This window comes from Sander lucioperca, chromosome 12 (assembly GCF_008315115.2).
Source record: "Sander lucioperca isolate FBNREF2018 chromosome 12, SLUC_FBN_1.2, whole genome shotgun sequence".
Classification (NCBI taxonomy): Eukaryota; Metazoa; Chordata; class Actinopteri; order Perciformes; family Percidae; genus Sander; species Sander lucioperca.
Window position 1 is genome coordinate 35,865,835 of NC_050184.1, and position 15,000 is coordinate 35,880,834.

General features: G+C 41.7%; 1 protein-coding gene and 1 long non-coding RNA gene across 2 annotated transcripts in view; both read right to left on the bottom strand.

Moving 5' to 3' along the window:
- The window catches only part of LOC116062358, a 7,185-nt gene extending 3,997 nt beyond the window's left edge, over positions 1-3,188 (bottom strand). Inside the window, exon 1 of the mRNA XM_031317017.1 lies at positions 2,755-3,188. Coding sequence (XP_031172877.1) covers positions 2,755-3,153 — 399 coding nt within the window. The 5' untranslated portion in view covers positions 3,154-3,188. The remainder of the gene's footprint in view (positions 1-2,754) is intronic.
- LOC118496409 overlaps positions 1-6,807 on the bottom strand; it is a 23,447-nt gene extending 16,640 nt beyond the window's left edge. The window contains exon 1 of the long non-coding RNA XR_004898977.1: positions 6,636-6,807. This is a non-coding gene — a long non-coding RNA (uncharacterized LOC118496409). The remainder of the gene's footprint in view (positions 1-6,635) is intronic.
- Positions 6,808-15,000: the final 8,193 nt, after the last annotated feature.

Below are 15,000 nucleotides of genomic sequence, written 5' to 3' on the forward strand. Positions count from 1 at the left end.
TCCAGGCTGTTCAGAACTCTGCTGCACGGATTTTAACTCACATTAACAAGAGAGCACACATCACCCCCAGGGTTCAAAATCAGCTCCATCTACCAGCCAAATGCTGGTAAGATATGCTAGTGGCTGGTAGATTTGCTTCAGTCACCAGCCAAAAAAACAATGGTAATCTATTAAAGTGGCTGGTCAAATTTGAACATTCATCAGCCATTGGGCTGGTGGACGAAAAAGTTAATTTTGAACCCTGAACACACCTGTTTTAGCTTCACTTCACTGGTTACTGGTCCAGTATAGAATTCAATTTAAAATCCTGGTCCTTACTTTTAGAGCCCTGTACAGTCAAGTTCCTCCCTACATCTCCATGATCCAGCTTCACACTCCTTACACCTGTAGTCTGAGGTCATTAGATCAGAGGCTATTAGTGGCTCCTCAATTTAAAACTAGAGGGGACCGATCATTCCCAGCAGTGGCTCCGAGGCTGTGGATGACTTGCATTTAATTCTGTCTAATCTTTTAAAAAGCAACTGAAGACTCTGCTATTCAGCAGCTTTTAGTTAGTCGAGGAGTTTTTATGGTTGTTTGTTATGTTTTCTATTTGTATTTTAATCTTCTTGTATTGTCATTTGTTGTAGTGTATTATATTGTATTGTGAAGCACTTTGTGATTTTTATCTGTGAAAGGTGCTGACTTACTTTCCACTACATGGTACCTACTCCACTCAGCTCGGCTCGACTCGACCGCGGTGCCCCGTCCTCCTATTTCCATTGCAGATTTATTACCGCCTTGTGTGAGGCGTGCGCCGCAGGAAACTGCCGTGCCCTAACGCGACACACACACAGAATGTGGAAGGTATTTTTGACGCTCGGCATGTGGCTGTTTGCCAGAAGACACATTTAGTTTCTAAAGAAGCTGGAAGCAGCAAAAAAAACACCGCTGGCTAAACTATTTAAAAATGGGGGGTTTGTTCAGGACCCCCCCGTCTGTCTCTAGCAATGACGACGCAGTGATTACTGACGATTCTTTCCGACCAATCAGGAGTCTGCAGGTTTTTATGTCACCTTTTGGTATCGCCTCAGCTCGCTTGGAACCTTGATGGAGGTGAGACTAATAGTGTGTCTCAAATCGCGCACTTCCGTTAGTGTACTTACTGAAGTGCACTTCGTACACTACGTACTTACTTGCATAGTGCCTAAAATTTGACGGGGTAGTGTTGTCTCAAATCGCGCACTGCCTTATGTACTTACAGGAAATGACATCACAACATCTCAGTCCTCCTTCTTCTTCTTCTTCTTCTATGAAATTGTGAATTGTACCCAAGGCAGAGCATTCCCAACACTGTTGTCACTTGTGACCCGTAACTTCTTTGGTTAACTGTGCCGCTCTTAGCTAGCTAAAGTTAGCTAAAGCTAGCTTGATAGCACATCAAATTACGGTACAAATTAACGTTATAATTCGCGGTACAAAAATCATCACCGACTCCAAAATTAACCAAATATACATAAACAGGTGGCTTATATGTTATACAAGTATAGCAAAAAGACTAATGTTCAACTTACATTTGTAATACTCCGTGGGTCTCGCTGTCGCGTATTCGGCCGCCATTATCGAAAATTTTTCACCTTTTGTTAGCTCCGCCCCTTCCGCTACGTAGCCAAGATGGCGACCGTTGAGGGTGGAAAGTGTCCATCGATCCACACTCAACTTTTTGACCGTTATGAGTGCACCATCCGGGTACTTGTAGTGCACTGCATTTACCACACTTTGACGAGTGACAGATTGAGTGTACTCAAATAGCTAGTATAAGTACAGAAGTACGCGATTTGAGACACACCTTAAATAAAGTACCTGTTAGCAGGTACCAGGTGTGTGTGTGTGTGTGTGTGTGTGTGTGTGTGTGTGTGTGTGTGTGTGTCCATGGCAGGTACCAGGTACTTTTTTTCGTAATGGAAAACCAAAAAAGCGAGAAGAGTTGAGGCGAGTCGAGCTGGTACCATGTAATGGAAAAGCGCCATTAGAGTCACTAAAAGTTCTGTTGTTGCTGCTGACAGACTCAGATTATTATTCTAAGTGTCTGACAACATTATGGGATGGATCCCTACAGAGGTAGACCTTTTAGTTAAAGAGTAAGATCCTTTTAGTTTAACATCAAACAGCCCCGAAATCACCATCACCAAACCCACCAGACTCCATGTAAATAATCAGGACTTTTAGCGTGTATAGAGCCAGCATATTTCCACCAGACTCCATGTAAATAATCAGTACTTTTAGCGTGTATAGAGCCAGCATATTTCCACCAGACTCCATGTAAATAATCAGGACTTTTAGCGTGTATAGAGCCAGCATATTTCCACCAGACTCCATGTAAATAATCAGTACTTTTAGCGTGTATAGAGCCAGCATATTTCCACCAGACTCCATGTAAATAATCAGGACTTTTATCATCGTAAAACACACTTCATTCAAAGTGGACAGAAACTAAATAAAACTATCAAAAGCCGTCTTGGTTCATGTTTCCACTGATTATTTACATGGAGTCTGGTGTAGTTTGGTGTTGGTGATTTCGGGGCTGTTTCATGTTAAACTAAAAGGATCTAACTCTTTAACTAAAAGGTCTATCTCTGTAGGGATCCATCCCATAATGTTGTCAGACACTTAGAATAATAATCTGAGTCTGTCAGCAGCAACAACAGAACTTTTAGTTGTAAAATACAGAATAACACAGACTGATGTAATGTGAAGGAAATAAGAAAAACTCACAGTTTTATCCTGTTTCTTTTTGGCAATTTCCTTCTGTCCTTCCTCTGAGAGTTTGATAGTTGTATTGCAGTACAGATTAGCGTGAAAACAGCAAACAACCCAGTCTCCCTTGAATAACAAAGAGATAAACCACAGCGAACCTACGCAGACTGCCTTGAGAATGCGTAAACCTATAATCCAACACTTCTCGCAATTACAATTCAAGACATTTTCAGTCCATAGTTGTAAAAAAATTAAAATGAAGGTTGGTATGACCGCGTAGGTAAAGCATCTTCTAAGCCCTCTTTCACATCTGCACTCGTATTCCCTCTGAAGCAGTACATTGTAAGTAAAAATCACAATGATTAAGAAAAAGGTGCTGAATTGTGGGCTCCTATAAGCTGAAGAGGTGTTGTCCATCTTTGCTCTAAAGTTAGAATCTGCTGAGAGCTGCTGCCTGGTTCCTCTAGATATACTAACAGGAAACATGAAACCAATCTTTTCCTCTTTTATATGAATGAGGTGTGTGTGTGTGTGTGGGGGGGGTGTTTCTCAATCTCAAGACTGCAAAGAACAGACTTCTTGTTCCTGGGGGGGCAGATCTTACTCTCAATTATGTCATCACTCAATAACACATCACAGAGGTAGTGCAGTGATTTAAAATAACTGCTAGAAATAAAAATAAACTTTGAATTTTTCAAACTTTTGAGCTTTACATATTTTTGTTTGTTTATATTTTAGCTCAAACACCCCTTATATATTCAGCCCAGTGGAACACTATCCCTACTAATATTAGTGTATATAGGTTTAGTCCTGCTTCTCTAAATGCTTTCAGTATTAAAGTTACATGTTATTATAAATCTCAACACTGTCTCCTCCTAACTCCTGATAAATCATATAAGACTAGGACTATCTAAAGTTAATTCTTATAATTTACTTTGTTAGATTATTGTTTGATTATTAAAGTGTTTTAATCCGATGCACCCCCAATGTGTAAATGGTCTCTCAGTGTCTCCACTGCTGGCTGGTCACGTTTAACAGGAGAGAGGAGCGAGAGGGTCAGGGTGGTGACCGGCCTCTGACGAGCTGTTACCATCTTCAGCCAGAGAGGACATTATTTCTTCAGCTTCTTCTTACACTGTCACCTGGGAGGGAGCACACACACACACACACACACACACACACACACACACACACACACACACACACACACACACACACGCACACACACACACACACACACACACACACACACACATAGACACACACAGACACACACACACACAAACACACAAACACACACAGAGACACAAACACACAGACAGAAACAGACACACACAGAGACACACACGTCAGTGTGTGGGCTTATCTGCTAACGTTAGCTACCGAACATTACCTTGAAACCATCCAGCAAATAGACTGTACAACGTCACCGCTCATTGTACACACAGTTTAACAACAAAACAAGACGCTGAGTGAACATTAATACATTTTTCATGTTGGTTTTGAGCGGTATGCACCCCCACTAACCTGGAAAACGGTGTGAGTGCAGATTTCATGACGCGGCTTTTGTTGCTGTTAATCACTTATTGAGTGAAGTAGTACTCGCCCTGTTGTTTATTTGGTTGCCATAACTTCGCGAGTGATGACGACTCTGACGCGTCCTGTCCAAGCCCCCAGGAAGAGTGCCATTTCTAAAAGCCACCGTGGGCTTAGTGGATAACGGTGGTACTGCCCCCCCCCATGGCCCAGAAAGACTTTGCATGGCGAAACGTCTACAGTATATTTCAGCAGATCATTTGTTTCTGGGTATATCAACTTACCAGCCTGAACACTGAAAGGGTCCTTGTTTAAAACGTCACGTTTTTAACATTTTTAACATTCACTAGAAGCGAATCCAGAATTATTAAATTTGGCATGATGAACACGCATAGTGGACGCGAGCAGAGCCGCGAGACTGCGCCCGCCCGCTCACATGACTGTTCTCCCGAGGTCCTGTAGCTAGCTGTAATAATGGATATAGCTAATGGTTGTAATTCACCATGTGTTCTATGAATACGTCCATGGTATTATCTTATGAAGTTATGATACATCCGAGGGATGTATGTAGCTGCTGTAAAGCCTGTTAGCTACGTGGATGTAACGTCATTAGCGTTTCCCAAACTGGCGGGCTATCGGCTAGCTAGCTAGTTGCTAACATCAGGGGTAGCTAGCATGGCTGTATTAAGATCTATACATAGCTAGTTATATGCCTACATAACGTTACTACAGACATAGTGATTACATGGCCTTGGTTCTCTCTTATGATCCATCCGAGGGCTGTATGCTGTAAAGCTTGTAACGTGGATGAGAGCTGAAGCCATGGATGAGCTCTGTTCACGAACAATGAAAACGGCGAGTTCATGAGTTCGCCACTTGTAAGAGACACGAAAGAGAAGCTCATGAACGCGCATGTTGCTACCGGTTGCTATGACAACAAACAAATTATTGCTAGTGCGCATGTCCATGGTGAGCCAACCAGCGTTATGGGCCAACAATGCGGAAGAACCGAGCTCCATGTTTGCTTTATGCGCTTTTGAGCAACTCTTATTGGAACGTACGGGAACTGTCATCCGCTCTTTCTCCCCCTAGGGGGAGAGAGAGCTCACCCTAGGGGGAGAGAGAGCTCCCCCTAGGGGGAGAAAGAGCGGATGACAGTTCGCTTGAGTTCAGTAGAGCAGACGGCGCTACGACTTTATGACTTTTCATAAACAGCTGAAGGATGAAGGAAAGTAATTCATAGCAAGACATGAACATAAAGATATGAGAGAGTGACTGCTGTAAAGAGAACTACAGTTATGGAGAAAGTGTAGTTCTAAATATATATTAGCTAAACCCCAAAACACAGACTGAATGTGTAGAAGAACCATCTGCTCTACTGAAGACTAAATATAAGAGAAGACTCAGATCATATTTATATGTTTTCCTGAGAATATTTTATATCATTATTATTTACACGACAGTGAAGCTCCAGGAGGAAACGTATAAAATATAATTCATAACAAGACATGTTCACGAGGATATGACATGATCACAACTAAGATTTTATGTATTTACTAAACCATACGAAAGGTTTTCGTGTGTTTCTCTCGTTGTGCCCTTGAATACTTTTTAATTTCAGCGATGGTCTTCTTTCCACATCTGTGATGTTGTTTTTCTCTTTGCAGGCTAACAGTTTCTGTTGTTCAGACTGATTTATCTCACAGCAAACATACCATTCTCCATCGGTGAACACAGAGGTAACCCACAGCAGACAAATACTGCCTTGTTGTTGATAGTAAACTACATGACAACAACATGAGTTACAGGAACATGTACATATACATCTAGATAGTAATGCCTTGTTCATCCAGAGTTATATAACAAATATAATACAAAATGCCATGTAGATAGAACAACTAAAATCTCCTTCACAAGTGCACTCATAATCCCTGTAGAGCACAACATCTATCTATAAATTGCAGGAACGTCTGTCTGTGTGTGTGTGTGTGTGTGTGTGTGTGTGTGTGTGTGTGTGTGTGTGTGTGTGTGTGTGGGTGTTAAGCGCATATCTCTCGAACCGTTAGTCCCATGGATTTCCAACTTGATATGTGTCTTGCTACAGGCATGAGTAAGTGCAGTGCCAAGTTTGACGTTGTTTGGATAAGAAACGCAAAAGATATCGTCGGTAAAAGAAGCACACATTGGCTTTTGCTGCTCTAGCCGCTGGCCCCTCCCCCTCTCACCCTGAGGACCAGAGACAGAGAGCTGGTCCCTCCCCCTCTCACCCTGAGGACCAGAGACAGAGAGCTGGTCCCTCCCCCTCTCACCCTGAGGACCAGAGACAGAGAGCTGGCCCCTCCCCCTCTCACACTGAGCAGGACTATTGACATATATAAAATGGAGCAACAGACCCCGTTGCTTTGGACGGAGACCAGTGAAGGATATTAGAAGTCTCTTTCCCGGTGATGGCTGAGCGTTACTGAGCAGCCTCCAACTGAGCTTGAAGACGTAGATGTGACGTGAGCAACCTGTCTGAAAGTTGGAAGTCTTCTGGTAGCTGTGCCAAGAGAAATCTCAATCATTCCCAATCTAGCAGAGACGGAGAGAGCGTAGGTATATGTAAGGAGATAACATAGACACAGGCTAATTATTGATCACTAAAATGATAGTTAACATTAGTAATTAAACTTAAACAGCTAATGGAAGTCCAAACTGCCTGAGAGCTTCTCCTGTACTATACGGTAATTCCTCTACTATGAGACAGTAAGTCTCGTGGTTATGACCCAATCGTTAGCCTATTTTTATAAAAACGTCTGCTATGTAGAGCTTAGATCGGCCCAAAAAAATCAAGCCCGAACCTGCCCGAGCCCGAGCACGTTGTGTCCAAGCCCGGCCCGGCCCGACACATTAACTGTAATTATGAGCCCGAGCCCGATTTAAACCCGACATTAATCCGTGGGCCGTTATAACTGACGTTCTCAACTACAATTCAGAGTTGTTTGAACTGCAGAAATCTGTTTAGAATAATACAACAAGGACGAAGCTGTAAACTGCTGTTAGTTTATTCAGAATGGAACGGATCGCAAATGATCTGAATGAAGAAACGTAAAAAAAAGAAACAATGATGAACAACATATTGTTGTCACTGCCCACGACTTGTTTAAACTGCTTCCATACCTCCGACTTTCCTCCACACTTGCTCAAAGGTAATTCTCCTGTTTTTTTTTTCTTTACATCTTCAAGCTCCATGTTGCACTTAAGCTCCACCATACAGCCCAGCAGGCCCGGTGTGATGCTCCACCATACAGCCCAGCAGGCCCGGTGTGATGCTCCACCATACAGCCCAGCAGGCCTGGTGTGATGCTCCACCATACGGCCCAGCAGGCCTGGTGTGATGCTCCACCATACAGCCCAGCAGGCCCGGTGTGATGCGTGCGAGAGGAGACTCCGCGCATGACACGTGCTGCATTTTGTAACTGCAGCCTAAATTTTGTACACATTTGTTACTTTTATATAGCTTATATATACATATTTATAATATTTCTGATTATGGCATAGCTTTCTCCCCACCCAATTAGGCAAAATAGGTAATGGATAAAAAAAAAAAAAAATGCTTGATCAAGGGCCCGAGCGTGTCGGGCTCGGGTCGGACTCGGGCCTGGGCCGAGAATCTAAACTCTAATGCTACGGAGCCATAACGTGAGGTACAAGGTAATGGAGCCTTTTATACATTGTTGTGTTTCTTTAGAAATAAACAATGGACAAATAGAGTCTTTAAACTCTTCAGATGTAAACATACATCTCAGACCCACAAACATGTGCAAAGTAGCACTATGTTAACGATCTAATGACATGAGACTGTAGGTGTGTCTCAAATCGCGTACTTCTGTACTTATACTAGCTATTTGAGTACACTCAATCTGTCACTCGTCGAAGTGTGGTCAATGCAGTGCACTACAAGTACCCGGATGGTGCACTCATAACGGTCAAAAAGTTGAGTGTGGATCGATGGACACTTTCCACCCTCAACGGTCGCGTTGAGGTTAGCGGAGCGTTAGCGGAGGCTAAGTATATTTTAGGTGTTTTCGGATCGTTTTCTATTATTGTAAAGTGGTTGAGATGTTGTTAAGGAGCTCAGGGACAACATGTGCTGTTCGGGGTTGTACAAATAACCGCACAAAATTAAGTCAGTGGCTTAAACGTGAGTGTTATGAACACAAGCCAAAAACTAAAGCCGAGTGTCCATGCCAACAGTGGTACAGTTTTCATCGCCTCCCACAAGAAGATAAACCAAAACAAAGATGGCTTAAGAACTTAAACCTAAAAGAGCCCCCCAAACATCTGTTTGTGTGCTCGTTTCACTTCATTGACAAGAAGCCAACACAGGATAACCCGTACCCAACGCTTGTTCTCGGTTACGAGAAGCCACCGGAGAAGAGACGCCGACCCAGGACTCCACATGTCACAGGTAGGTCCACTAACGTTAGCTTGTTAGTTTTCCGTATACAGTTTTTTTAAATACCTTAACTGTTCTTGAAATGCTTAAAATTAATATAAAAAAAGTGTCTGCCATGGTGGTAGACAGATGGCCTGATATTTTAACCTAGCACAAAGTTTTATCCTGCACTTGGCACACTGTGGCAGGTGTTAATTTCGTTCCCTCTTTTAGTTAACATTTACAGAATATCTATTTTGAGATTATTAAATGCAGTCTATGTGTCTAGATGTCGCTAAGCCAGAGTTCTTATTTGGCAGTGGAAAAAAGTCTGAGAACAGCAACAAATAAGGCACAGACACGTTCATGTTTTTAAAAGTAGTAACGTTAGTAGTTGTTGTTATGCTTTTCTGTGTACTTCACAAGATTATCACAATCTAAACATGAATATCAATTTATTTAAATACTGTGGTTCAAATTTGTACATTTAATTTAAGTCAATCCTTATGTACTTTCCATATACCTGAACTGATACTACTGCAGTTATAAATCTCATGTTGTAACATAAATATGTAATTGATGTATTCCCTGCAGATGAGCCTGATGTGATGGAGGTTTCTGGGGAGCCAGGCCCTACTTCACAGACCTTCCAGGATGCCCAAACACAGTGGTCAGACCCAGCAATGGAGGACCACATCTACTCCAAAGGACCTACTATCACATGTGGTGTGACAACTGCCCCGTCTTCTGATTCGCTGCCTGTTGCAGAGTTAACATTGAAAGATGATGCAGACTGTTTGCTGTACACAGGGATTCCGCTACTTGAATTTAAAACACTTGTGTCTTGCTTGCAACATTTTGCCCCCAAATCATCAACATTGCCAGCAGAGGACCAAATCCTGTTGACATTGATGAAGCTTAGACAGAACTTTGTTATTGCGGATTTAGCAAAACGCTTCAAAATGTCACCTGGTCAAGTCAGTAAAACACTGAAATTCTGGATAGATGTGATTGCTGAGCACACCCAGGATCTCATTCCATGGCTGCCTCGTGAAACAATAAAGGCCACTTTGCCGAAGGCTTTTATGGACAGTTTTCCAAACACAACCTGCATAATTGACTGCACAGAAAGTGTCCTTCAGAAGGCTAAAAATCTAGACTCACGAACTGAATCTTACAGTCACTACTTTGCTAGCAATTCTGTCAAGTACCTAGTAGCAACTGCTCCATCTGGAATTGTTATGTACATTTCAGAAGCTTATGGTGGCAAATGTAGCGATAGATTCATCACACAGAACTCTGGGTTTCCCGACCATCTGCGTGCTGGAGATGAGGTGACGGGGGACCGTGGCTTCACCATCAGGGATTTGCTGGAGGAACGGAACGTTGGTTTGATGACGCCAGCCTTTACGCGTAAGAAAAGCCAGCTGACAAATGAGCAGGTCACTCGCACAAGGCGCATTGCTAATGTCTGCATACACATTGAACGAGCTATCAGGCGTCTTAAGGTGTACAAGATCCTCTCACAAACTCTGCCTATTCATTTTGTCACTAAAATTGACAAAATACTAAAGATCTGTGCAGCACTTGTAAATCTGCGAGGGGAGCTTATTTCAAGCAAATAGACACAATAACAATAATTTTGCGGAGCATACTGAATGTTCATATTCTTTTTGAATGCAGGAATTTTTATGGGTGGCATGTTTGAGCCACCCAAATTATAATCGGTGAATCTAGCTGCTACTATGAGATATGAGTGTTTTATGGTTTGTTTGTTGGAAAAACACTTTTTTCGTCAGTACACTGCTAATGTGTAATAACCACTTACTGAAAACGGTCTCGTATTTTACGAAGATAGTTCACCAAAACATGTTTCTGAAAACATTTTAAGAGAGAAATAGGCCATGCAGTTGCTGAATCTGTCTGTTTTTTGATCGACAAAGGTCAGTTTAAAAGATTTTGAGAGCTGCCGAGCCGACTGCTCCTCAAGTGGAGTGCATGGCTGTATTAAGAGAACGGTGGAGTGTGGAGTGCTTAATATTAACAGTCTATGGGAGTGCTGCAGGTCACGTCATGTGTAGAAACGCTAAGTGGAAGAGAAAAATTCAAATGACACATTAATGTATTCTTATAATTAACTAACATGTACAAGTTATTTCATATAATTGAGTTAATTTACAAAAATGTATTTACAATGTTTATACAGGTAACTATTTGTTAACTTTAATATATTTAATTGTTTTGTCAGCTCAAACAACTGGCTGTCACCTTAAAACTTTCAATAAAAGTGGAACTGTCAATGAACTGAAAAATTCTTTTGTTTTCTATTTAAACTAGTGAAACAGCATTACACTGTCTTTGTGTAGGTATATTTCTTCAGAATATACAACCAATAAAACTGATTATACAGTGTAAACCCTGCCTCAACTACTCATTAAAGATCTGCAGGTATGTTGGGCAGAGATTTATCTTCTTGTCAGCAAAATCATCAGCCAATCTAGGTAGCATGTGTGAAAAGTAGAAATTCTGCAGTTGTTGAACTTGTGCATCTGTGTAGTTTTTGTCAAATGGAACGTCCATTTCAATGTCACTCACTTGGTGTCCAGATGACCAGCTTGCAGCTCCCTAGGCCCAGACACATCATGGTCAATTGTGTCTGAAATAAGGATTATTAGTGCATGTTGGTGAAAAAAACAAACATTGAAATAGATATAAAAAACATTGTTTGGCTAATAATAGAGCTAATCTACTTGAAAACATTTTATTTACCTGCAGGTAGTATCCATCCTTTCCTTTGGGAAGGATCAGGTACTGTTCATCACCTAATCTTTTGATGTCACCATTTGGCCGTCCCAGAAATTCTGTCAGTGACATGCAACTCTTGAAGGGGCACTTGATCTCAAGGAGCTGTGTTGAATCAAGGATCCCATCTGGACTAGCTCCCAACCAAGAATAGTCAGGGTGCACAACCAGGCCTCTCTTCTCCACAGTATGCCCTCTGCTCTCCATGAGTGTGATGACCTTGATCTCATTTTCTTTGCCATGCTGCGTTGCTGTATTGCCGGTGAAAGTTGGGTACAGATGCTCATTTAGAAATTTTCTGGGATCAGTGGTGCTCCTTTTTGGGACTTTTTTTGCTGTGCTGGCTGTTATACGCAGCTTTCTAGCATCATGCCATAACTGTGAAGAACTTTGCATCCTGGTTTCTTCCATCAGTGTATCTGCTTGTACATGGGACACTTTGATGCAGTCCTCATAAAACTTGGTGCATTTTGGACAGGTGAGGGTTGTGCTGTGTTCAGTATGACAGAGTGTGTTATTGTGGGCTGGATCATGTTTGCTGAGGCCTGCCTTGCTGCTGTCTACATCTGCTCTGTAACTCAACTGAAGAAGACCATTTGTCTGGAGCTTAAACAGTGGGACCATCACGGATGAATTGCTGTGGGCTATGAACTTATGAAGGTAAATATAGTGCAAAAAGGGAGAGCTTGTAGAATACAATGTGAGAACTTGCAGAACAAAAAATCTGAACTTGTATGTTAAAATTTGCACTTGTAAAAATTTAATTTGCACTTGTAAAAATAAAATTTGCACTTGTAAAAAATATTCACACACATGTGATCTGAATTTGAAGTCATACAAAGAAAAAAAACATGAGAGCTTGTAAAAAAAATCTGAACTTGTAAGTTGAAATTTGCACTTGTAGAAAATGTTCACACACCTGTATTCTGAATGTGAAGTTACAGAAAAAATATTCACAAGTGTGTAGATTGATATTTACATGAACACAATGACAGCTGCAAACTTATAATGCAACATTTACTCGTATACTTTTTTTTTTACTCTGGTTCATTTTCCATCACAACCACAACTCAGTGATTACAACCTCTGGAATCTGTCACTGCAACTTCACATATGAGCTCTCTCGCATCACAAAGTGGCCAATCTGCACCTCGACTTTCACAACACTCTTGACGATACATTTGGTGCAAAACTAATTTGTACCTGTGGACTGAGGCTGTGGAGCTCTGAGCTAACAGAACGGGAAAATCAGGGTTTCTATCGCCAGATGAGGGACAACTCTGTCTGGCTTATTTATGTAGCATGGAAACTTGGTGGAATAGCATGCTAGCGTTAGCTAGCTAACTAGCAGCCAGCCCGCTTCTAAATAAATACCGTTTAATTATCTAAACACTTTTTAACAGTCAAACTAAAACACTGGCGGTGAGCTCCAGGGCCTGCAGCCGCAGACGGACCGTCATCAGTTGGGATCGACCAGCGTAGCAACACTGCTTTTGCCAGAAAGCTTCGCTGCCGACCCCGACCTGCAGTCGGAGCTCCAGCGGGACACGGAGAGCCCCACATCCGGTAGCAGCGGCCCATCCCCCGGCCATTACCAGAGCTTGCTTTGCTGATGTTGTGCATCCCTGCTAAGAATTGCACCCGCTTGGGCAGAAACAATAATTTCTGCAGAATTCATTGCTGCCGAAAATTGCATCTAGGTAGCAAGGAAATGCTACTACAGAGTCTGATAAAACATTGATGTCTCTAAACCTTCTAAAATTCTAATCATTATTGATGAACATGACAAAGAGATTTACTATTGCCTAGTTTTTAAACAGTACTTTGCCTTATAAAATCATTATTTTCCCTAGTGGATGCAATTCTCGGCAGGGATGCGAAACTTGGCACCTGTTACCCACTGATGACGGTCCGTCTGCGGCTGCAGGCTTTTCCCATTCTGTTAGCTCAGAGCTCCACAGCCTCAGTCCACAGGTACAAATTAGTTTTGCACCAAATGTATCGTCAAGAGTGTTGTGAAAGTCGAGGTGCGCAGATTGGCCACTTTGTGATGCGAGAGAGCTCATATGTGAAGTTGCAGTGACAGATTCCAGAGGTTGTAATCACTGAGTTGTGGTTGTGATGGAAAATGAACCAGAGTAAAATAAAAAGTATACGAGTAAATGTTGCATTATAAGTTTGCAGCTGTCATTGTGTTCATGTAAATATCAATCTACACATTTGTGAATATTTTTTCTGTAACTTCACATTCAGAATACAGGTGTGTGAACATTTTCTACAAGTGCAAATTTCAACTTACAAGTTCAGATTTTTTTTACAAGCTCTCATGTTTTTTTTCTTTGTATGACTTCAAATTCAGATCACATGTGTGTGAATATTTTTTACAAGTGCAAATTTTATTTTTACAAGTGCAAATTAAATTTTTACAAGTGCAAATTTTAACATACAAGTTCAGATTTTTTGTTCTGCAAGTTCTCACATTGTATTCTACAAGCTCTCCCTTTTTGCACTATATTTACCTCCATATAAACTCTCTATGGTTCTTAAAAAGTTGTGGGGAGGTTGTTAATTCTTGCATTGAACGTAGTGATGGGCCTGGATATATGTGGCTAGGTCTGTGATGGTTAAAATTAATGTGCTTATTCTTCTTCAGACCTACATTCTTCTTTACACCAGAATTCCACTTTCTTTGCACATCAGTGCTTGCCATCCCTGTCTTGCCCTGCCTCACTGCATTTTCGACCTAAATCCAATGAAATTAAATCTCATCATCCTACAATCTTAGACTCAAGAATTTGACTGAAGGCTACAGTGAAACAACATGCAGAACATGAATGACACAGTAAACATTTCAGTTTAGTAACGTAACATTTATTATTAATATCACAATACAATAAACAATGTCTGTGCCCCTAATAGTCCATACTTTACTGACCTTCCACAAAAGTGCTGCTGCATGACTACAAGATCGTCCTGGGCCTGCAATACATGAGCAACCTGCTGTCTGTACTTCACCTGTCACTGATGCTAGCACCCAAGCCTTCTGATGTGCTACGTGTAGGCTCTGGCTCGGTTCAATGTCCCCTTTTAGATAAACGAGGTCGTTTCCGACATCTTTAAACAACAGCCGACCGACTTTATCACTGTGAAGATACTGATACGCCTCTGAGCTTTTCAAATTGCTCATCGCTGTACCATCACAGGCTACTGAAGCAACAAAATAGCTAAAAATGCTACCGTAAGTGATACGAGGCCACTTCTTCACGTCATCCTCCCAACCATCTACCGCGGAGGGTAAAGGTACTGATGTTTCACCCTTTTTAAGCTCGTTATGGTTGTGTTCCCACATCATTAGCAAGTTTCATCGGTATTTCTTAAATGAATGAATGAGTAACACTTCCCGCTTGTTTACTTCCGTCTATCGAAGCTCGAAGCGGAAGTCGCGCCCACTTTTGACGCAAAGCATCATGGGACGTTGGAAACTTGTGGATAGAAGTTACCGGTACTTT